Source organism: Arachis ipaensis, chromosome B03, assembly GCF_000816755.2.
Source record: "Arachis ipaensis cultivar K30076 chromosome B03, Araip1.1, whole genome shotgun sequence".
In the NCBI taxonomy this organism is placed as follows: domain Eukaryota; kingdom Viridiplantae; phylum Streptophyta; class Magnoliopsida; order Fabales; family Fabaceae; genus Arachis; species Arachis ipaensis.
In genome coordinates this window covers 13,716,601-13,727,494 of record NC_029787.2, presented here as the reverse complement: position 1 = coordinate 13,727,494, position 10,894 = coordinate 13,716,601, and the positions used below count along the sequence as shown (strand labels likewise).

The following is a 10,894-nucleotide window of genomic DNA, read 5'->3' as shown; positions in this document are numbered from 1 at the left end:
TATAAGGCCTTGGGCTCTCCCATCATAATTGCTAGTGTATGGTAATGGTTCTGCCATGGTCTTGTAACTCATACATTTCATAACTTTTTCCATTTTCCTCCAGCTCTTAATCAATCACTATTAGCTTTGATTATTCTAGGATATTAATTTGTAATTTGATTTGTTCTCAAATTGTTTTATATCTGTTCCATTATGGAATTCTTTGCTCGACATTTCCATTTAGTGCTGGGTTTGGCCCCGGTCCATAGACCTGTGTCTATTGGCTAGCTTTTGGAGTAGAAAAGATGCTAAATTCTTGTCACCATTCTATGCAACTATTTGTCATATTTGGTAGGAGCAGAGTTCTTGTCTCTTGTGTTCATTTATGTGGATGAGCAGCTCCTTTAGATGATTACAGGTGCTTAGCTTGTAGTTGGTAGAGCCAATGGTATTTTTATATGGGGTTTCTTTGAAAGAAATGTTGGCAGATCACGTTGCTTAATTCATATTTTCTATTTTATTTGGTCGGGGTTTCTTATCATCCTAACTTTTTTTACCTTACTGATTTTTTTTCTTTTTAACAATATCAATTAGTCATTTTGTCTGCTAATCTAGTGATTGCTTTTGTCACTCTCAGTAGAAACAAAACCACAAATAAGAATGTCTCTTCCCTGTCTTTTATAATGTTTTTATTGCCTTGCTAGGGAAATGTTGAGAGACAAGTACTCGTGAAGGATTATGATACTGGCAAAGTGGTTGCTTTTAATCAAAAGCCTCGGAATCTGAAAGAGATCTACACAGCAGATGGCAAGAAAATGTAAGTCCAGTGCTACTTTATATTGCCATCCCTGCATCCCATCTTCACATAATGTTTTATAACTGCAAACAGATAATTTGTTATTGCCAGAGATCCATCCTAAATGTCACACCTTTTACCAAGTTACACAGTAATGTCAAATATCACGAAGTTCCTGTTTTTCACTGTCAGGATTATTAGTTACTTTGGAGCTAGTTGTTATAAAGGTAAATGGGATTAGTTAGGTGTTGTTGATCATTTTGAGAATTGAGTCTTGGAGTGGACCTCATTTTTCCAGACGGTATTGGGGTTTGTTTTCACCCGAATTCTGGGGTTCGTGGTACTTACCAATTCAATAAACATTCCTTTTCGACATTTGATTATTTGAACATTTCTGGTCTTGTCTAGTGACTGGACTAGATAACAAGTAGAATTGGTTTAAATAGTAGTGCTAGACTTGTAATGGGATTATGTAGAAAGTTAATGAAAGTTTCCCTTTCTTGATTTATATGTCTGTAATTCTCCATCTTAGTGATAGTGTTATTCTTTCTCAATTACATACTATGATGTACTGGCATACAAACACATTGATTTCAAATTTTTGCTAGTCACAGACATAACTTGATATTTTATTCACATTGAACTGCAAACTAACAATTTCAATTTTTTTATGTTCTTTTTAAACATACAAAGCATTTTAGATAATTTGTTTTAATAATCAATAATACATAATCTTCTAAAAAAATATATGCTAAAGATAAGATTGGACATAAGGTTTTATTAATCAACGAACATAAGGTTGGACATACTAACATGTGGTCATGTATAAGTGAGTCCCGCCATGTTTTTCTAATATTTCGTTCCGACATAGTTACACACATATGTTGTATTAGTGTTAAAGTGTCTGTAATCTGTCTAACATGTGGACATAGCAACTCAACAAAGTGTTTTTGCTTCATAAATTGCATACACACTTCCATACATTCACTATAATTCCAACCGGACTAATAATTCTGTTTACATGTACATTTGGATACCAACTGCTATTTATTCACCCCATTTCCAACTTATTTTTATTGATTTGCTGCATTTTGTTTTGTAATGGAACATGGCTCACGCTTTTTGAAATTTCTACTATATGCTCATGTCTTGAATCCCTAAATTTGGAACTGTGCTGTCTGAAATAAGTTATCTTTAGGTTTTGTCGAGGTGGTGTGGAGACTACTCTTCCACTAAAGGGGAAGGGACCCGGCCGTTTATGTAGTTCTTTTGAAGATCATATTAAGGATCTTCGAAGTAAGGCATCTGATGAACAAAATGCAGCTAATGAGGGTAAAAGTAGAAAACGACAGGCAGAGATCAAACTTCGGGAACTAGAATCAAATCTTACATCTGTAAAGGCAAGACATTGCATATATTTTGTACTATTGTTGTCTTTTTTATTTTATTTTTGCCTCCAAAATATTTATGCATAGCTACATTGTTCTTTGCTATATTTTATGTTGGTTTCATTTATTTGTTGGATGTCCACTTTTTTTTTTTTTATTAATTTCTCACGGTATCCCCAAGTCTGACAGGCCAATGATTAATCTGTCATGGATCTGAGTTTCATTTAAGGGTTTGTCACTGACCAATTGTTTGTTGCATGTACAAGGCGGGATTTAGACTTCCCGACACTTCTTTAAGCGGACGAGTGAATTAACCACATGAACCAACCCAAGTTGACTATGCTAAATGTCCCACTTTGAACAACTATTAGGTCAAAATGCATCTTTTTTTATATAGACAACGGAAAAGGTTCTTTTAAATGCATCTTTTTTTATATAGACAACGGAAAAGGTTCTTTCAATATCCAGCATTTGGTTGGTTCAAGTTGTTTGATATTTGTTTTCCTTATGCAAAGTAATAGAGAACTAAAAAAACAGTGAATGAAGTAAAGAGAAGAGAGGAGAAATTACTCTTAATTGTATATTATGAATCTGAAGTCCTCAATTGAGTGACTTACCTGTTTAGACACAAGAGAGTGGTACCTTGTTGGGGAAGCTACTCTAAGGGTAGTTTGGACCTTTCATTGTTAAGTTAGCTACAGCTGTCATCTTAGCTGTTCTTTATTATGTTGTTATCAAGAGAACAACATAATCTAGTAACTGATGAGAAAGCAGAAATCCCTGGTTCTTACAAGCCTAAAGGGAACATGTCTTCATAATAGTAGCATCGCTTATTTAGATCTTATTAAATGTATATGATATTTAAAAACGAAATGCTAAAAGTAGTTTTATAATGCCTTGAGAAAAATAATCACCGACTTATATTTGCTTCATTTCAATATATCCTGTCGCTACTGGTCCATGCTTCATCTGTTACCTTATATTTTAATTTGTTTTTTTTTTTTCTTTCAGAGGCATTGTGAAAATGTTGGACGAAGTTTATCTTCTAAGAAGCTAGCTTTGGAGGAGGCAATGCATCAGCATGCTGCTGAAAATAGCTCAATTCCTTCCTCATCTGTTGAGGAGCTTGATGTAGAAATCACAGTATGTTTACTATTATCCATCTTTTAACAATGAAATTCTACTTGTTCTAAGTAGTGTTAACAGTTGGGGAAGGCATACTCGTTACTGGAAGGTTTAGTGCAGACTCAAGCCTCTTGCTCTTGCCCTATTAGTCTGTTAATAAGAAGGAACAGGGGAAAAAAAACTGTTAAAAAACCCAAGAGATGCACAGGCCAAGGCCCTCTGATGATATTATTATTAGCAAATAACCAATTTATTATGTATGAGAGCATACTCAACCCTATCGCGCAAATAAGGAAAGAACTGAGTTGTTGAGGATATTTGATTATTTGTGTCATTGCCTTAAAATTTTGCTGAAAGTGTTGAACATATGAATATCTCAGAGAATGAGGGTGTTGGAATAAATTATTAAAAATACTGATAAATCAACTTGTGAAACTGATAAATATGGCAAGACATCAAAACCATACAATTATATTATCTAAACTAGAATTAGATTGTGTAAAATGTTCATCTTGTTACATTATGTTTTTTTTTGTGCCTTGCACTTGTTTAACTTGTTCTTAATGCACAATTTGATCTTGTTGTATAATGTTTATAATTTTAAACAATTCTTTATTCTATTTCAACACTAGCAAGTTCCAGGGTGGAAAAGGAAAACAAAAGAAGAGAATGGTTTAGTGCTTGATTTGGTGTTTTTGTTTCCAAGTTCAAACAATATTTCGTTTATAATAAACACTAGGAATTCAAGAAGAAATTAGAAGAAGAACAAATATTGTTGGAAGCCCTTCGACAAAGGAAGGATGAAGCATCGGGCAAAGCAAAGGATCTTAAAGTAAAATTTGACAAGCTCCGTGGTATGAATTGTAATAATTGTTTCTTTTATGTGAGTCAGTTATGCTGTTTAAAGTGATAAGATGTTATATGGATAATACTCTTTAAAACATGGCAAATGTAGGGTCAGCAGAGGACAAATTTACTGCGATTGAAAAGGCTGGGAGTCAATGTAGGAAAATTGAAAGTGAACTGGAGTCGGCTGAACAGGTATACATTTTTACTGTTCTTTATTATTGTTTAAAAATTTTGATAATATCTTCATTTGTTTCTTTTTTCCTAAACAAATTTAAGGGAAAGGCTCACTATGAAAATCTCATGGAAAACAAGGTCCTACCTGCTATTAAGAAGGCCGAGGAAGAATATCAGGAGCTTACAAAAATGCGTGAGGTGCATTCTGATTTAGATTTGTAATGCATATCTGTTTCATATTATTTATTTGCCTATATCTTTTTCCTTTGAAAGCATGCAAGTATGTGGATGATGAAGTGGACCATGAATAATAAGATTTTAGCTAGACATAAGCTAACTATTCGAAGAATCAGTTAAAAAATCTCTTGTATCTCCCATAATATAGATAACTTTTCTGCTGGAAGCTGTTAGGCAAGATGATGACCCTTTATTTTTGTTTCTCCATCTTACTTGGAGTTTGTATGGCTTTCTATTTTGAGAAAGTTTTTGACATCAGGAAACCTGAGGATCCATAAGTTTTTGTAGTGAGGTGGTCTTGCATATGTGATAATGAAATCGAGGAGCCATTGATTAGTTCAGAGTGAACTCAGATTTATAGCTATACATAAAGAGTCAACCAAATAACAATAAAAATCCAATTAAGATAAATAGCATTGTTCATACTGCATGATGGTATATTCAAAAAAAATCTTGTACAGCATCAAAAGACGGAGAAGAGAATTATTTCAATGCAAAAGAGAAAGCTAGTCCCATTGTATATTCGACTAGGTGTTAGAAATTACGAATGCATCTTGTAATTTCTTTATTACATCTTATAATATTTTAAATAATCTCATGATACTAAATATTATGATCTCTTTGACCCCATTTGGTAACTATTTTAGGACAGAAAGACACTATTAGACACTATTTAGGGAAGGAGATAGATATAAAGTCTCTGTTCTCAGTTATTCCTTCTCTACTAGCTTTCAACAATCTCAACACAAGGAAACAACCTTGAGAAACCCAATGGACTAATGCCTTGAAGGAGGCTAAGAAAATCCCATGAACTTGTTCAAGGAGAAGAATAAGGTTGTATGCTTGACGTTAATACTTTTCACCATCGCAATAAAAAGGTTCATTTTTAACGGTGCTTTACTAAAAGAAAAAATTGGACGAGTAAACACTCTCGAGAAACTCAATAGACAAAACCCCTGAGAGTCTAGGAAAGCAAACATGTTACATAAAACTTAAGCAGGGAGAGATCTGGCATGATACTTTACACTGCTATGAGATGCAACCTGTGAAGGACATTCTTTTTTTCCTTTTTCTAATAAAATGAATTCATCATGATGAAGAGAAAGAATTAAAGGAGTCAAAATGCTGGACAAAAACATAGATTAGAAAAAACGAGAGATCAATGTAAAAACTACTCCAATATCTCAACATATCAAATCCAAAGGACTTTATCATCCTTATAAGAACCTGTATTGTGGATAGAGGAAAGGTAAATCCATCTTATGTTTCCATCCATGAGCATTTATCCTCAGGCTTCTTGTCCTCTATGGATTAGTTTCTTTATATCATGAAGTGTAAGACATGATCCTTTTCTTTCTAACTTTTGGAAAATTTTGCTTGTATTTTTGCTCCCATTAGTAAATCATAATTCCTTAGTACTTTTCAAAAGCTAGATTGTGTTTGAATTGAAACTTTATCGTGCTTATTACTCTCATGGATGTACACTTGTGAAGAAATCTGCTATCTGAGGTGCTGTGGGTCCTTATGCATTGGGATTACACCATGAACATCATATCATAAAGCAATATTGTAGTACCTACATGTTAGTGATACTATCATTCATTGAAACGTGCAGGAATATGCTAAGAAGGCTTCCATAATTTGCCCCGAGTATGAAATCAATGATTGTGATTCATTAGAAGGTTGTGATATGAAAACCCCAGATCAAATCAGTGCTGAATTAAAAGAACTAAATCAGAAAGTTGAGCATGAGTGCCGAAGGCATGTTGTAATCATTCTTCCCCATGTTATCGTTTTACAGCCGAGCAGAAGCTTCTGGCAAGATCTTTTTATTTTTTCTTTCTTAATCTTTTCTTGTTCCCTCTGTAGGCACTCTGAACCAATTGCTGATCTTAGGATGCTTTATGAGAAAAAACAACGCAAGATTATGAAGAGGCAGAAAGTGTACAAAGCTCTTCGACAAAAGTTGGATGTATGTGCTTTTTCCCTCTTTGTTAACTTAGTTGACAATGTAATATCTTCATTTGTCGACTTTAGTTCTTGAAATTATTCTTTTCTAAAGTTGGATATCTGATTTCAACATAGTGGTAGTATCCAGGGACGGATCTATGTGTCAAGTTTTGGGGGCAAGTGGCCCACTAATATTTAGAAATTTCTTGAGCAGTACATGATAATGATATTTATTTTTTCCCATTATATAATTAAATTTGACCCCATTATATTAAATTATTATGAAAATTATTTATTATCATATTATATAATCTGATAGTCAATTGTTCATCTATTGGGAGCTTGTTTGCCATATCTGGAATAGAGCTTTAATAGCCTTGAGCATGGGTTTGATTGTTGTTTAGACATTGGAACTGGGCAAATAGTTCTATGACATGGATCAAACATGGAATTTTGTCGTTGTCTTTATTATTATTATTATTTCGGTGAAATTCTATGTATCTGTGCATTAATGATAAGTTACAATTAACTTTTTGCAATCTTTGTTTTTCATTTGACACTTATTATCTGTGGTGACTTTATGATTTAAAGTCTTTCATGTAGGAATGATTTTAATATTTTATTGCATGCATCTTTCTGGTGACTTTGCTATTTAACATCTTTCATAGAGGAATAAGTTGTGTGTTTCATGGCAGGCATGCCAGAGAGCCTTAGAGATACGAGGGAAGAAGTTTAAGAGCAATGCAACTCGCCTGAAGCAGCAGCTTTCTTGGAAGTATAAATTCTTTAACCATACATCATCTTTGTTTCCATGACTTTTCTTTCCACTGCTTCAAGGCATTGTTTGTTATATTTTAACTTGGGCTTCTTGATTCTTCCTCATTATCAGGTTTAATGATCATCTGAGGAAGAAAGGGATCAGCGGACTTATTAAAGTTAATTATGAGGAGAAAACCTTATCTATTGAGGTAAAGTCTGTGTAATATTTTACTACATTCATTTGATTTGTTATACCTTCCTTTACTCCGGTTTCAACAAATTTATGTATGGGTAAACACTAATTGGGCCCTATCAATTTTTGTTTCATACAAATTAGTTTCTTACAAAAAGAAACCGACAAATAGATTCCTGATCTTTTAAAATGTTATAGAAATTAGTCCTTAATGAAAAAAATAAGACGACATTAATTTCTTATCTATTAATTTTTGAAACAATTTATTCATCTTTGGTTTGTACCACTGAAATTTGTTTCTTGGATTTCTGATTTTGTGAAGTTCTTGATTCTTTTGGTTATAGGTTCAAATGCCTCAAGATGCATCTAACAGAGCTGTTCGAGACACCAGGGGGCTTTCAGGTTAGTTGTGTAGGGTCATGATGATTATGCTACAATTGTAGGGTAAATATCTGTTCCATTTTATTATGGACCCCCAATATTAGGATTGCTAGTAATTCCCATTCCCCAAGTAGTGTTACCCCATGAGAATATTTTACTTGTACAGAGAGTAGTGAGAGTGGACTTTTGTCAAAGGGGATTTAATTGTAATTGAGTCAATTGGAGATTTGGGATGGGTTTTGTAACTAACATGAGAGAGAATTTTCAAGGTGGAATGAAGGTGAGGGTAGGGGAGAGATATTGTGAGGAATATCTCAAAATTGGAATCGGTGCTTGGGAAAGCGGCTGGGTCTTTTTAACACCTACCACCTTTATTAGTAATACAAACACGTATTCCTCATCATATTTCCATGTTTCCATCATCTGATACCATGTTCCTAAGTCCTAACAAATTTTGTCCTCCATTCAAAAAGTAGAGGCAGATTGGAAAATGAACAGTTTATCCATAGATTTGTACCTACTACCTACAGTATTATATCTTTTTGTTCAGGAATAAAGGTTAAATATATGTCTACATATAGATACTTGTTACAGTTACATTGTATTTCACATAACGGCAGTGCTTTACACGATGTCTCATTATTAATTTGTGCATGTTTTTATTATCTATTTGCTTATAATTAGGTGGGGAGCGTTCTTTTTCAACTTTGTGCTTTGCATTAGCTCTCCATGAAATGTCAGAATCCCCCTTCAGAGCAATGGACGAATTCGATGTCTTTATGGTATGGATATAGTCTCATCGTTTAGTTACTATTATTATCTCCTTGTATGCTCTAAAATTTAATCGTATTTAGTTCTATATGTTGAATTCGGAATCTGGATTCGGTCTTCAGGATGCAGTAAGCCGAAAAATCAGCTTGGAGACACTGGTTGATTTTTGTGTGGCACAAGGATCCCAATGGCTATTCATCACCCCCCATGATACCAGGTAGTGTTAGGTGTTGTACTTTATAAATATATTGATTGTTGAGCAAAATAAATTAAGCACTCTCAACCTTCTTATGTGTCTAATCTTGTTTGATTAATTAATTGTGCAGCACGGTGAAGCCAGGACCTAAGGTAAAGAAGATGCAAATGCTAGCCCCTCGCTCTTGATCGGTCTAGATGTGCTTGCATTGGATGAAAATGTATATTTTGATTGGAAATCTCACTTATGTGTGAACATCTTGTTCCCAATTCGGGAAATGTTTAATTTTATTATGCTTGGTGTTATATTTTGAATGGTAATTTTAATTATGCAATGTATATAATGAAAGGGTTACGGATAATATGGGAGTGAGAGACTTTTTCACTAAAGCTATTAGGTGTTTATTTTGATATAATGTACTGAGATTATGAAAATGTGGATATATGAGAAAATGATATCCGGACTATATTATGAAAAATCATTAGATGTTCTACTTATCATTGATATATTAATTAATTACAAGTCATTAATGAGTGTTTATAACAAAGTCATTTTAGCGATTGTAACAAATTAATTGAAGAGTAAATTTTCTTGTTTACTCTTGGAACATCTAATAATGTCTCCAGTATTATGTGTATCATTGTTTATTTTTATTTGTTTTTAAAAATATATTATTTTTACACTAAAATGCTTTTATTATAAAAAGACTTGCTTTTAATTCCCAAAATATCTTTTATCACTTTGTAAAAATACAACATATTGTATTAGTTAAATATTGATTGTCTTTTAGAAAAAATATTAATAAAATACTGATTTTCTTGTTAAAATCAAATTAATTAAAAATAAACTAAGATGTCAAATGAATTCATGTGTAAATTATGGCAAAAGTATATAATATGCACTGATTGTTTCTAGTAACAAATTAATAGAAATTTTTTTTTTTTGAAGAAACTAACAAAATTAACAGTTAACGGCTTACATTATCTACTCCTTAACTACTTGAAAAAAAATGAAATAAAACAAGTGCTTTGATGAAAGGGTCAGGTTGGGTTTTTGCTGTCAGCAATTTAATTTTTATGAAATCTTCGTTAGATAATATTGTAGGATTCAATTGAAATATTGTAAACAGTCATAAAATAAAGTGTTTGGTTTGTTAGTTGGTAGGACGAAAGACCCGTGGACCGTGGTAGAGAGAAAACAATAAAATGCTTGAGATATTTAGTTAAATTTGATTAAGTAAAAAAAGTTTGGTCATTGAACATTTCTGATATTTTTGTTTTGTAAAAACGTTTTATGCTTAGATGGGGATACCTTTTCTTTTCCTCAAGTAAAAAACTATAAGTAAGCACCATTGAGTTTGTTTTTAATTCCCTAAAATCTGCAATTCAAGCTTTTTTATGAATAGGTAACTGTTATTGTTTGAATGTGCTGTCCTGATGGATACAAAAATTTCATACCTACTACGTTGCAATCTGTCTAATAAAAAATTGAGAATAGTAGACTAGTAGTTGGTGTGATAGTTTTTATTTAGATCTCAATGCAAAATAGTTTTACATTGCTATTATGGAGTAGATATTATTATTCTTCTAATTTATAATGCTACTATTTTATTATATACTATTCTCAAATTTGCAGAATGAAAATAATTTCTTGTAACATAAAAAGTAAAATACTAAAAATAGATGATAATTTACAAAACTTTTATAAATAATTGAAATTAGTTGAAACTGGAGACTGAAACTTAATATTATGTTTGGTAATCAGAAATTAAAATTAAAATTTTAGTTATAGAATACAAAATTTCGGTCTTTTTAATATTTTTAAAAAATAAAAATAGATGAGATTGAAATTTTTTTGGATAGAGACTAAATTTAGAGAGGGGAGAGAGAAGGAGAAAGAAAGAGAGCCTACCATTGCAGCGTTTGCTTGACAAATAGTGTAGCCCAAACCATTCCTCTTGGTTCTTGTACATTGCATTTGAAGTGCAAGAATTTTTCTATTTGTTTATGAAAAAAGTTGGAAAAGATAAAAGAAAAAAGAAAAAAAAGTATTTAAGTAATTTTGTTTATTTATATATGTTATTTTTAAATTAAAAA

At 32.3% G+C, this 10,894-nt stretch overlaps 1 protein-coding gene across 4 annotated transcripts in view; it reads left to right on the top strand.

The window, feature by feature from the left end:
* LOC107629715 (structural maintenance of chromosomes protein 6B) overlaps positions 1-9,276 on the top strand; it is a 17,494-nt gene extending 8,218 nt beyond the window's left edge. For 3 of the 4 annotated variants that reach the window (XM_021118227.1, XM_021118228.1, XM_021118226.1), the window contains 14 exons: positions 684-796; positions 1,974-2,175; positions 3,175-3,306; positions 4,028-4,142; positions 4,244-4,329; positions 4,414-4,509; positions 6,164-6,309; positions 6,418-6,520; positions 7,194-7,273; positions 7,388-7,466; positions 7,795-7,852; positions 8,516-8,613; positions 8,686-8,819; positions 8,929-9,276. In XM_021118227.1, the coding sequence (XP_020973886.1) occupies positions 684-796; positions 1,974-2,175; positions 3,175-3,306; positions 4,028-4,142; positions 4,244-4,329; positions 4,414-4,509; positions 6,164-6,309; positions 6,418-6,520; positions 7,194-7,273; positions 7,388-7,466; positions 7,795-7,852; positions 8,516-8,613; positions 8,686-8,819; positions 8,929-8,986 (1,500 nt within the window). In that variant the 3' untranslated portion in view covers positions 8,987-9,276. The remainder of the gene's footprint in view (positions 1-683; positions 797-1,973; positions 2,176-3,174; positions 3,307-4,027; positions 4,143-4,243; positions 4,330-4,413; positions 4,510-6,163; positions 6,310-6,417; positions 6,521-7,193; positions 7,274-7,387; positions 7,467-7,794; positions 7,853-8,515; positions 8,614-8,685; positions 8,820-8,928) is intronic. The other variant, XM_016332581.2, reaches the window with a different exon arrangement.